Consider the following 12448-nt stretch of genomic DNA (forward strand, 5'->3'; position numbering starts at 1 on the left):
TTGTTTCAAGTTTAACCTGCATGAAGTCAGTTGTATTCTTTCAGTAGTTTACGATTATGAGGCTCAGTTGAACTTTTATCAAAACTATTTTTTTGTAGAGTGATACTTGATGCAAGGCTTAAGAATGTTCTTGACCATTTTTTATCATACTTTATTGTGTCAATTACTACTTATATTAACTGTGCAGTATATGGTGTGAACCATTTTAACAAATGAATGTTTGAACGCTAACTTTTCTTGTACTTAAGTAAAAAGACTTTATAGGTTGAATGATAATGTGATTATTTTACAGTAAAACGACAAATATCTATTTCCGAGAGACTCGTCATAAACAAAAGTACACCTTTCCGCCTTGTCCCTTGAGGCAAAATAAGCTAGCTTCAGTTGTGCAGTGGTTAACTTTCGAAAAATGTATTTCTAAAGAATCCATGCGATCTATTCTTCTTAGACTCACTCTCTGTGTACTTTTGTACTCATCTTCAATGTATGAAACAGCTGAACTCTTTTTGGAGTTACGTGTATTTAAAAGAGCTTTTTGAAACATTTTAAATATTCGGAGCTTTTCTGGACAAGCAAGGGCACTGTTCCTGTGATGTAAATCAGGGAAGACACTATTCGGTATTCATGTTTTACCCCATACTTGCTTTCGAGCATTTCTGAGAAAAGCTTGCCTTATTGCCATATATTTATACAACAAAAATTACCAAAGAAATGCAAATTTACAACAAAAATGTAAAACAATTCCATAGGTTTTTGTGCACAGATAATGCATTTTGGAAGTTCAGTGCCTGGGTTGACATCATGGGTTTGCTCAGGATTTTGCAAATTTGCATGAGCATAAAAGGCTCCAAAATACAGATTAAAGTGGCAAAAAGGTGCAATTTCAAGGTTTGTAGTAAAACAACATCATGTCATGGCCATGAAGTGTCTTTTCTTTTTTAAACCTCGTAGCCCATGTCGTTTGTAATCTTAATCCTTTTTTTTTGTGAGAGAGATGAAATTGTTGTTTCAAGAGCCCCTCTCAATATAAGAACAAACTTTGGACTGTAAACTTGAATTGACATAATCTAACCTTTTTGTGACATGTACGATCTGTCAAACTTTGCATAATCAAGGGAAAAAATTATGAGGAATGGACTAGGAAATTCCACTTTTGGATAACATTAATTTGTTTAGATTAAATGAAGATACTTTAACACTAATATTGTATGGCTGATTAATGAGTTGCTATAATTCTGTTTTGTTGGTAAAAAGGGAAGAATGAAATAATTTGCATTGAAAATATACAAATATTATGCTCAATAGCATGGATCATAATCAACAAAAACAGCACTGAAAGTGCATATGTGTTTATTTATTTAATGTTGGTATCAATCATTTGCACAAAATGTAAGCACAAATGCATGGCTACAGGAAAACTGAAATATTCAAATTTAGAAGAAAAACTGAACAAGATCTAATCTGCATAAACTTTTAAGGAGAATTACAAGGACAAAAGAGAATGCAAATCACTATGCTAAAAGGTCCTAATTAAAAATTGCACTAGAAGGTTGTTACTGAAAAATGTTCCTAAAAATATGAAACCCAGGAAGAACATTTGGTGAAATTCAAATGTATTGGACTCTAAACAAGTTCTACTTATAAAAATTGTCTCCAACATATTGTTTCAAATAAATAAATTTTTTCAAACCAGAATAAAATTCTAAGAATATTTGTTGAAAATCAAGGGACTGCTGTATGGACCTTACAGTACTGAGCTAATGGAATCAATACAAAGCAGGGCCAAGCAACAGAGGAACTTGGAGTCCTCAAAGGCAGACAATATTTCTGTCAAATTTTCAAAAAAGTTCAAGTAAACTCAAAGTACCTTCAATACGTATGTGCACATAATTCACAACCAAACTGTACAAACTGGTTTTTATAGTGTACATTTGCCACTAGTACTTTCAAAAAACAGCATTTCACAATCTGCTGACAAAACTGTAAAATGTAAAATTTGAAATAAAAAAACAACCTTTTCCAGTTGTAGTTCAAACATTTGAAATGTTGTCAAACTCAAATATTACTTAAGCAAGCTGGATTCCCACTTATGTCTGAAATCCACGTCTGAAATCCTTGCCTTCGTGAAGTAGGCCTATCACCTACACAAGACTGTTTCGACTGATGCATGGCATACCCACTAGGAGGTTGTTCTTGGGGGAACAGGTCGCGGGACACATGGAATACAACCCCACATGGTAGTCTTGCTCCCGAGCTGCCTCAGCACGGTCCGTGTCCAGAATTGACATGCAGACTTTAGCTAAACCAACAAGAACAGAGGGTGGTGTTGCAGTTCAGACCATCCCAAGACAACAGGACAAACAATAACAAAGCAATGCTCTTGTTACAGTTTACCCTACTAGTTTGTGACTTGTATTTAGACTCTTGTAATGGTCTTAAGATGGTCTTGTGGGGTCTTGTGATGGTCTGACAAGGTCTTGAATACAACAACAATCAAAGGTGGGAACATTATATGCCAATTTTTGTACTCCCCAAAACCCCAATTTTTGATACTTTTTATTTCATGTTGGTGTAAGATACATTAAAACTCTGACAATAATAACGATTTGAACATGCATGAAAAATGAAATAATCAGCGATTACCCCCATTAGGGATAATAATAAAGCAAAATCAACAAGCACACTTTGAAAGCTTGTTCTGTATAATGGAGGTATAAAATACTCCATCCATTGAAAGTCCGACTTTCAGCTGATTTCATGTTGACCAGCCATACATAATCAAGAGTCCGAATACTAAACAACTTGCAGAGATCCAGGTGTGTCTTTACCACACCCATCTGTCTTAGCCATTTTCACCTTGTAGTTCACTTAATTAGAATCCTAAAAGCATGGAACTGTGTGATCTGAGCTAGTGACTTCACAGATGATCCTTGGCCACAAGGCATGTGCTGCTCTTATTTCATTACTTTTCACTGTCTATATGTCATAAAAAAGGTACTGACGAAGGAACGGAACTGGTGGACTGTCAATACAGGACACTGGCTTGTTAAGTGGGTGGAAAGCTGATACCCTATTCCAGAGGTTCACATTAAAAAACTTAAGAGGAAACCGGTGGATATGAAATAAGAAAGAACTTACCCTGCTTCGCCATTTCACTTTCAAAACTTCTTGAAGTCTGCTCTGCAACATGGCTGACCAATAGATGATCCTGGGTCAACAATAAAAAACGTGTGAAGGGATTCACAAGTTGAATTGCGCCATCTAGTGATGAGCTTATGATGGACTTGTGATAGACTACGTGTATCTGTGATGGACTTGTAACAGAATTTTGATGGATAGAGATTGTTCCATGGCTTGTGGTGGGTGTGTGATTGAAAACTGACAGACTGTGTTGGACTACGATGGACTGGTAATGCTCTGCGATGGAGTTGTGATGGACTGTGATGGACTTGTGATGGGACTCTGATGGACTTCTGACAGATTGTGATGGATTGTGATGGACTTGTGTTAGACTGCAATCGACTTGTCTTAAGATTGACTTGTGATGAACTTAACAACTCTGGCCTACATAGTTCCTTCCTCAGTCAATTCAAGGTCTTCTCCAAAAAACCTCATTTGTCAATCAAATTCTCTGAAGCAACTTACCCTGTAGGTCAAAGCTGACCCCTGAAAGCGCTGGCTGCGTGGGTACTTGATGAGGTGCGAGTCCCTTGCAGATCCATAGCAACAAGGAGAACAGACAAACGCTGCTCTGTTCCTGAGACACTTTTCCAGGACCATGTCTGTTGCAACCCCACAAGCATGGAGGGAAACCTGGAAGAATTGCCAATGAAAGCAGAGTTGCAGTCAAGGCCATCACATGTTATTCAGTCTCAACCCTAAAAGAGCCGGGGGTGGTCCCCTCTCAACATGTTTTTCAATATTTTTTTTTTTCATTTTTTTTTCACAAGCCAAGCCCTCAGGATTTTGTTTGGTAACTCTTTGTGGTTGATTTGACACCAAACTTTGTGAACATTGTTTTGTAAAAATCAGGTATAGGGAGGCTGAGTTCGAGGGCGGGGGGTGGAATACCCCCCCCCAGCTGTGAGATAGTCCAAAATACCTGGCTCTTTTATGGTTAAGCTAAGTCAGGAGATATTCAAATTAACTTTGACAAAAGCATTCCTTTGTCATTGTTCACCCTGTTCCTTATGACTGTCTGGCAAAAGGACTTGTCACTGAACTTGTGACAGACTGTCACTGAACATGTAACAGACTTGACTAAAACGCTGATTGAAACAGCTGAAATTAACAAATGTTTAAGCCAAACCCTGACCACACAAGAACTAAATGTACTTGGGCTAAAGGTCAATTATAAACAAATATTGCATTGTAGAAATCAACAGAAACTGTCAAGTTTTACACAAACATGATGCCGTCTCAAGATGCAAAACCAGGTGGTCCCAAGTACATAAAAATAAAGGACTTATTGAATACTCTGTCTCATACACATAACAGCCGTATCAAGAAAAAAGAAAGACTGATTTCATAGGATCTGGTCATATATGGAATTTAAAATTTTTGAAAATGTCTCCTTCCATCAAACTGTACATTCAAACTAATGTAAAGTTACACGTATTGATATCAACTTTACATTTGGCTTCTGTAGCCACTGGATAAGCAGGAAAAACCAAATATTAACACCAGATTGTAAGACCTTTTTTGTGTTGTGAATTAAATGGGCAAATGCCTACCCCAATGTCAAACCCGCCGGTGAAGTAGTTCAAATTGCACTGGCATAAGGAGATGTTGCTTAGTCTGGTGCCCTGTATCCTGGCCTCGACACGTTTCACTGACTCCTCATTGCTCTCCACCATGATGACGCGACAGTCTGGTAGGCAATGTGCAAGAGCTATTCCAACATGACCCTGCAGGTTTTGCACCCAAGATAACATTCAGTTATTTTCTATGGTTAACACTGAAGTTTGTGGCTGCATTATTTGACATTATCTGGAATAAATTTGGCCAAGCATCACAATTTCAGCTTGGAGGATACTATTCCGTAAAAGTACCACAAAACACCCAATATTCTATGATGGGTATCACCCACACAATAGTTCTTGGGCTCGTCTTTTAATTTCGTTTGAAAACTTAACTTGGCTGCACTTCACGACGTTGGAGGAAATTGGCGTGCATTGACCGATACACCATCCTCGACAATTGTAACTTAGCCGTTTTGTTGCACTGTAGATGTTGAGTAGCAAAATCTCACAGCACTACTGTTCATTTAAGATTGATTCAATATGCATTCTCATCAGGAACAAGCAGCGTTTGCCTTGTGCTTGGATTTGTTTTTAATACGACATACTCATCATGTGCATGTGTAGGGAAATGTGGACATCAGCTGACCCCAAAACAAACAGTCCACATTCCTTATCCTGACTTTTGCCAAGGAGAAACTTCTGATGCTCCGTGCAGTGAAGTCGTTAAAAGACAAGCAGGCTGACAACCAAACAGACAGAAAGCCCGACTGCCCCCAACAAACATACAAACAGATCAACTTACTCCACCACTGCAGAAGTCAACTATGATGTCTCCCGATTTGGTGATCATCTTGACGGCTGCCACCAAGTTCTCTATCTGCTGCCTCTTGCGCATTGCTCTCTCTTCAGACACATCTAAGGAAAAAAGTAGAAACTAAGAAAAAGTTACCAGTGCTTTGAATCTCACTGAACTAACCATTCACCAGCATCTCAGCTGGCTTGAACAAAATTGGTTTCTCTTACAAGACCACCCTTCAAATGCTGCAATTTGTAATAAACACAATTGTTTATTTCTGGTTGTGAAATTACACATACATTAAGATTTACATGTCTAAATATTCAACCGACACCTCGGTCAAATCCTGTACTGTTTCAAGTTTTAAAGAGGGTAAAAAAAGATAATTGCCTTTCGAAGGGTTGACATATTCTGGAAAGGTGTCCCATGGAAGCTGGATATTCTCAACAGGGAAGTCATCTACGGTGATCTTGATGCCAATGCCTTGTAACTCTCTGATGATTTCTGGAACACGATTCCTCATACTGGGTAGTTGACTGCATTGCAAAGAAAGAAAGATGCATGTAATTAACAATGATATATGCTTAAAAAAGACCAATGTCTTCAACACACTGTCCAAAATACGAAACCCCTTAATATTTGACAGCAAACTGGAATATCAGCGGCATTGGTGGAGGCAATGCCTTATTGGCAAAGACTCCCGATGGGGTGACTTGGAAGGTATCAGATCATCTGCATGGATCAGAGCATTAGTTTAGCATTCCATGGAGTGTGGGGATGCTATTAACTATTGTAATGCTCATGGATATCTACCAGACATTGAGTTTAAAAGTGACAATGATTATAGATGCAGAAAAGCAAGGTTAAGTAGTTACAATGTTTACATACCACATGGATCAACTTAACCCTTGCTGTGTCACATGCACACCCTCTGCATCAACACTCGCTTAGCATGACTGTCCTATGCTCGGCTGTGGAAAGACTGCCACAGTGGAGAATAGAAACATGCTCCAAGGAATGTCAAGCTCTATTTGAAGCACACATGTACATGTAGACCCATCTGATTCGATTCATCTAGAGTTTTTGCTGATAAAGCCCTTGATGTGGAGGGACTTGCAAAGTTGCACAAAAAGTGAATCTAGGAAAAATTCAGTACTGGTACAGTGCATAAGCTCTTGAACCAACCTGATTTGAACAGCTTCTATCTTGTCTGCGATTATCGCAGTACTGTCTTCATTTGTGACCTCTGGTTTGACCTTTGCTATGTAGTCACTCAGTATGATTTCCTCAGGAAAAAGGAACTCTTTCAAACCGCAGCGTAATGCACATTCCCTCACGCTTGGCATGTTCCACATCCTCTGGTACCACCTACAGACCAGTGGAATATCCCCACAGGGGTCATGACCCTCACCTTCTTCCATGCAGCTTTGAAGAAAGGTGTGAAGGTTGTGGAAGAGTGCAAAATCGCAAAGGGTGATGTAGGGGCCTTGCGCAAAGAGGTGCTTGGGAGGTGCTGGAGATCCAGCCGTGACACCGGATTTCTTCTTACAAGGTGACGTTATGAATCGGCTACAAGCTGAAGAAGTGTTGGGCCCAGTTCTCTTCATTTGCGAGCGGGGTGGCTCGTTCCTTGAGCCATTCCTTTCCAGGGAAATACTACCAGGTTGCTCATCTCCTGAAACGAGACGACAGCTTGAATTTGTACAGTTCTTTGAGATCTCTGATTTTAGCTGCTCCTTGTACAAGCTCTTGGCAATTTTTATCTGATGTTTGTCCACCAGATGCAAGGAATTCGAGTGGAAAAACGACTCCAACTCCTGAATCTCCCCTTGCTCGGCTCTCTCGCTCTGCTGACCAACCGTAGTTTGCTTTTTCTTCTTTGCTTTGCCCAGAAGTTTACTGGAGATGACTGTGGGGCTTGCCAGTTGTTTCTCCAGCTCTAGGATTGCTTGTGGGAGAGCACTGTTCACTTCTAGGTCCTGGTAGATGTCAACTTCACATAGTTTGGTCCAGGGGCTGACCTCTGAGCATTTCTTGAGACAGGCTTGATTGAAGCCCTGTGACATAAAGCAGCTTTTTTATCAGCATTAGGCTTAGCTTATTACAAGCTTCAAGGACAGCAAACAAGATAAATATTAAAGCCAAATGCATTATGAGCACATGAAGAATATCTCCTGTGCCTATCAGCCCCTTGTGGTAGGCTTTCTGGTTCGAAGTGAAGGTTAAATTTGGTTGACCCTGTATTATTTCACAGTTTGCCTTATAAAGACTTTCTTCAAACAATATTTGACTAGAAAAACAAAATGTAACAATGTACAATTGAGGCATGGTATGATCTGCACATGTGCTTCAAAGCATAAAACAAAAAATGAACTTTAGTGCACAGCCTGGCTTCTTTGATTAAAGGAAAGGCAGAAATAATCTGATGTCTTTTCTTGGCAATTTTTTTTTGGGGGGGAGGCAGGGGGCTAAAACATTTGAGAAACAATTTTGAGGGTATAAATTTTAAAAGAATGATATTTCAGGACAGTGCTTTAAAAAAGGAGGGAATTTTGTTAATTGTAGGAAAATAGAATGGGGAAAAACTTACTTATTTGATTACAAAATATTGCAAAAAATAACACTCTTGGGGTAGATAGATATGTGTACATGTACGTGGAAGGTTGAAAGGTTTAAATCAACTCTCACACATTAACTGCAATGTATGTGTGAGGTACAGTAGCAAAATCTTTCTGCAAGCCTTACCAAAAGAGCTTCAAGTTTCTTTTCCGGGTGTCTCTGATGTGCCTTCTTGACAATCCTCCTCAAGACAGTACACAGTCCAGAGAAGCAGGTGAGGCCTCCCGATCCAATGATAGCAGGTAGCTGGCACTGTTGAGCCAGCCAATCAATATCCTTGGAATGTTTCAAACTGGCCTCAAGGTCTGGAGGTAATTGCATGTTCAAACCAATTTCAGAAATCCCAGCTGAACTGGTGTTTTCTTCAGGTTCCTCTAAACTTAATTTTGCCACTGAGTGTTTCAATCTAAGACAAACATATCCTGGAGAAAGCTCATCAACACCCTTGGCTTGTCCCATAGAAGGTACTTCAACAGTCTCATCATCGTGGGGTCCAACATCACCACCAAGACCCACTTGGGCATCCAGTCTTTGGGATGGATCTAAACCCTGGCATGCTGTCTCCTGAGGACTAGAGACCTCTCTGCACTTTCCTCCGAGGTTCAACTTTCCGTCATGATCAGCTGCTGTCTGGACGAGAATGACATCAAATGAGTCATGGCCACAGTACTGGCACAGGAATAGAACTGTCTGCGTCTGTCTGGCTAGACACCTCCCTTTAACTGGTAGGTACAGCCTCTCCTTCAGTGACAAATCACTGTCTTTCCCCTGGTTGTGCATTGCTGTCTGCAGTTATAGATGGGGTTGCTAAACATTGGTCTTTTGTGGCCTACGTATCTTGACGCATGACAATACTGGCCGTACATCAATCATGCTTCAATAGTTGAGGTCTGTGCTGAGATATCTAATGGGGAGGGGGTACCACAATGGAAGTGGCTGTGCTCCCAATCTATCCACTGGTCCTGCAATATTATAAAAGTAAAAGCATTTAAACAATATTAATGGGTGCGAATGGAGGACATGTATAATTATGTTATGTGAGCCACTGTGGTTAAGGGGGGGGGGTATGGTACATGTACCTGCATGTAAATTGGAAATCTAGGCCATTTTTCAATACTCGACTTCGGCTCTGTCTAAGGCTTCAGCCGTTTTGTTACTACTTGACTTTGAAGCTGTAAGCGCAATATTGAGTCTGATAGTGGCACAAAGCATCAAGTAAGATGCAAATGAGCCAAACATTCCAGTACTTCAATTTAATTTAAACACTTCAGGCACACAATCAGGGATTGGTTTCCTACACAAAGTTGAGTATTGGAAAACAATCCTGGTATAGTTTCTCTCAAAGTAGTTTTGCCTCAAGACTGGTTTTACTGGTTTGGCCGGTGCAGCCTGTCAGTATGCACCAGCAAGCACAGTCGAATAGCTGTAGCAGTAGAGGGCGCTATATTCACAAGAGACAAACTGCTAGAAAACCAGTCCTGTAAAATCTGGCAGGCCTTCCAAAAAATTCCGAGCATACCTCACACGCTCAAGAATGATTGTGGATGTACACCGCTAAAAACTGCAACTGCATGGTGTGCGGTTTACGGCAGTGTGCATGCGCAATCATTCACGGTAACTTGAGCGCGTGAGATATGCTCAGAATTGTTTGGGTAGGCCTGCCAGATTTTACAAGACTGGTTTTCTAGCAGTTCATCTCTTGGGAATATAGCGCCCTCTACTGCTACAGCTATTCGGCTGTGCTTGCTAGCGCATGTTGTCTAGACGGTGCACCGGCCAAAACAGTAAAACCAGTCTTGGGGCAAGACTACTCTCAAGGAGGAACAAAACCCATCTATTAAATCAAAACAAACAAATTGTTCTTTAATTTGTCCAAAGAACAGTTCACATCTTTAGGAACCTTACAACAGTACCTTGAAGCACTCGCCAATAAATATGATTGTTGAATGAAATTGAAATGAATGAATGAAATGAAATTTTAATGGGGAAAAAAAACTGGCCCCTAAATGAAGGTAGAGATTTTTTTTCACAATTTACCATCACTTCCAGACGATGGTGTGTGAAAAGGTTATTTTGTGCCTTGAAACCAGAAATCATCTCGTGGAGTAGTACAATCCTCATGCCAAACTTGAAAATGAATATTTTCCAACAGGCAAAGTTTTCAGGCTGTGATTCACCATCTTTCGTAACTTTAGAATGTACAATTTCACAGTTAGAGTCGGACAGTAATCTAATACAGTGAATAACAAATATGAAAAAAAATCAGGAAAGAGTTCCATATATGGACATCACTTGACATCCTGTGCACCATCGCCATGAGAATAGTCTGAAAAAATTATACAATTTTATAAGAAAACACTCCAATTTTTTTTCAGCTACATGACTTTTTTGGATATGTTATCACTTCCTGATGGTTGATATTACACTTTAGGGAAAAGTTAGCACTAACTCCGTAGGGGGTGTGCAAAACTGATTAAAATTGGAGGATTCAGGACAGTCAGGGCTACTGATGTCCATGTATTTAAGAAGGGTTACAAGAGGTTCTATTTTTTCTTGAGGTAAACAAGGAAAATGAATTCCAATTCTGGAGCGGATGCGGTGGCATGGAATGCCCCACAGATGCAGAGAGTGGGATAATCACAGGGGAAAATGGAGTGTAACAGGTTTGGTGCTACATGTATTCGACTATACCTGTTAGGCAATATGTGTAATCGCTGGATCTTTGTGCGATCAATCAATTTCAGTGCCTGATTTGTCAGTAATTTGGCATTCAGCTAATCACTTTCATCTTTAATCAACAGTTGTGACAGTTTTTTCAAAAAAAGGAAGGTAAACAGGTAAAGTTGGAAGTTCATACAGATTGGATCAATTGCAAAGAGCGATCAGGTGATCGTGCAGATGGGCAAATCACATCCGACATACCTTACGTTACTACTGTCATTTTCCAGACTGTCTCTGATTCAGGCTAGGCTTCGCCTCCAAAATCAATCCCCTCATGTAGGGCTAGTGTTCAAATTAAATTGAAATACAATAATATTTTCTCTCTTGCATTACATCGTATTTGATGTTAAATGGCATTACTGGACTTGATACTGAGCTAACAACTTCAAAGCAAGGTAGTAAAACATAAAACAGACAAAGCCTAAGACAATGGGAAGTTGAGTATAAACCTAAACATTCGCACTGCATTGTGGGGCTTGGATGACAGACAATTAATTTTCTTATGTTTGTAAAATGTAAGATGAAAAAAATCACCCCTAATTGTCTTTTTTAAGGGTACCAGTCACCAGGGTACCAGGCTGATAATGAATGTGATTGGTCAATGCAGGATGACTGAGCTACATGTACAAATCATGATTCTGATTGGCCAAAACTAGTGCATTAACATTCCGATCTTAGTCCAAGCATGGCCCATGACAAGAAAAGTGACATTCTTGGTTCTTCAAACTAGAAGGGATTCCCCCAAATTTCTTGTACTGGTAAGCTTTAAGCTTTTTTGTGAATATCTTCATCCAAAATCACAATGCAAAAATGTGTAAGAAGAGGTTGCATATATTAGAGTAACTTATTCCATATACGGGATGCCGGAAGTTATTCCCTAAAGTGACCTATTAGTAGCCAACAGAAAGCACAACATGTCCAGCAAAGTTCCATTCAGGAAGGAAAATGCCGAGTTATTTACTTAGAATTTTTCAGACTAGTCTGTAAGGGTTTATGCATAGGGTGTCACTAGAGGCGTCCATACAGGTGTGCACGGTCGGTACTCTTTCCAAAAGAGAAAAGATTTACTGGAAAACGGCCTGGGTCAAATATCGATAAGCATCACTATACTCACTCGCTTGCTACCGGACCGGCGGTAGGATGATCTGTGTTACACTCATACCATGGAGGAAGGACACAAACCCTTTCTCCATGCTTACATAGACCGTTATGGCTAATCATATCAACTGGGACTGCGACTCCCACAGAGGTTTATCTGATGAGTTGTCCGATATTCTACATTTGTTCTCTAGTGTGCCATACACGGGCTTCTGTTTAAAAACTAAACCTACCGGTGTCATTTCGGAAAGCGTGCCATCAATGATGGCCATGTGCAAAGCTACTTACCGTGCTTACCATGCCTCGACACATGTCGCCATTTATTTCTTGGCCAATGGAGGGCGCTCGGAGCACTCTTCTGGCTGATTGTAATTGTGCGCGTGTACACGTACGCCCGACGTTGCTCGTTCGGCTAGTGCTAGCGAGAGGGCTGCGGAGCCGGCCCACGTGCTCCCATGCACCATGAAGGAAG

At 40.2% G+C, this 12448-nt stretch overlaps 1 protein-coding gene across 4 annotated transcripts; it reads right to left on the bottom strand.

Annotated features, from left to right (window-relative positions):
- Window positions 1-125: 125 nt before the first annotated feature.
- LOC110975946 (glutathione S-transferase C-terminal domain-containing protein-like) lies at window positions 126-12338 on the bottom strand. 4 transcript variants are annotated; one of them, XM_022228834.2, is made up of 10 exons: window positions 12265-12302; window positions 11080-11160; window positions 8284-9119; window positions 6724-7595; window positions 5929-6074; window positions 5545-5657; window positions 4734-4907; window positions 3646-3813; window positions 3139-3208; window positions 126-2299 (listed from the first exon to the last, which is right to left on the bottom strand). In XM_022228834.2, the coding sequence occupies exons 3-10, from the start codon at window positions 8935-8937 to the stop codon at window positions 2142-2144; spliced, it is 2355 nt and encodes a 784-aa protein (XP_022084526.2). In that variant the 5' UTR covers window positions 8938-9119; window positions 11080-11160; window positions 12265-12302; the 3' UTR covers window positions 126-2141. The 4 variants fall into 4 exon arrangements, with proteins under 4 accessions (XP_022084526.2, XP_022084527.2, XP_086989543.1 ...); XM_022228835.2 differs by lacking the exon at window positions 11080-11160 and having other exon boundaries at window positions 12265-12338; XM_087133417.1 differs by lacking the exons at window positions 11080-11160; window positions 12265-12302 and adding an exon at window positions 12210-12260.
- Window positions 12339-12448: the final 110 nt, after the last annotated feature.

This window comes from Acanthaster planci, linkage group LG02, assembly GCF_054643075.1.
Source record: "Acanthaster planci isolate LZ-2023a linkage group LG02, COTS_SCS, whole genome shotgun sequence".
NCBI classification, from domain to species: Eukaryota; Metazoa; Echinodermata; class Asteroidea; order Valvatida; family Acanthasteridae; genus Acanthaster; species Acanthaster planci.

Bases quoted from the DNA above. Each gene is read 5' to 3' on its own strand.
- LOC110975946 (XM_022228835.2), bottom strand. From the start codon at position 8,937: ATGCACAACCAGGGGAAAGACAGTGATTTGTCACTGAAGGAGAGGCTG. The intron at 7,596-8,283 runs GTAAGGCTTGCA...TTTATGTCACAG, and splicing joins AGAAACTTGAAGCTCTTTTG to GGCTTCAATCAAGCCTGTCT. The intron at 6,075-6,723 runs GTTGGTTCAAGA...TTTGCAATGCAG, and splicing joins ATAGAAGCTGTTCAAATCAG to TCAACTACCCAGTATGAGGA.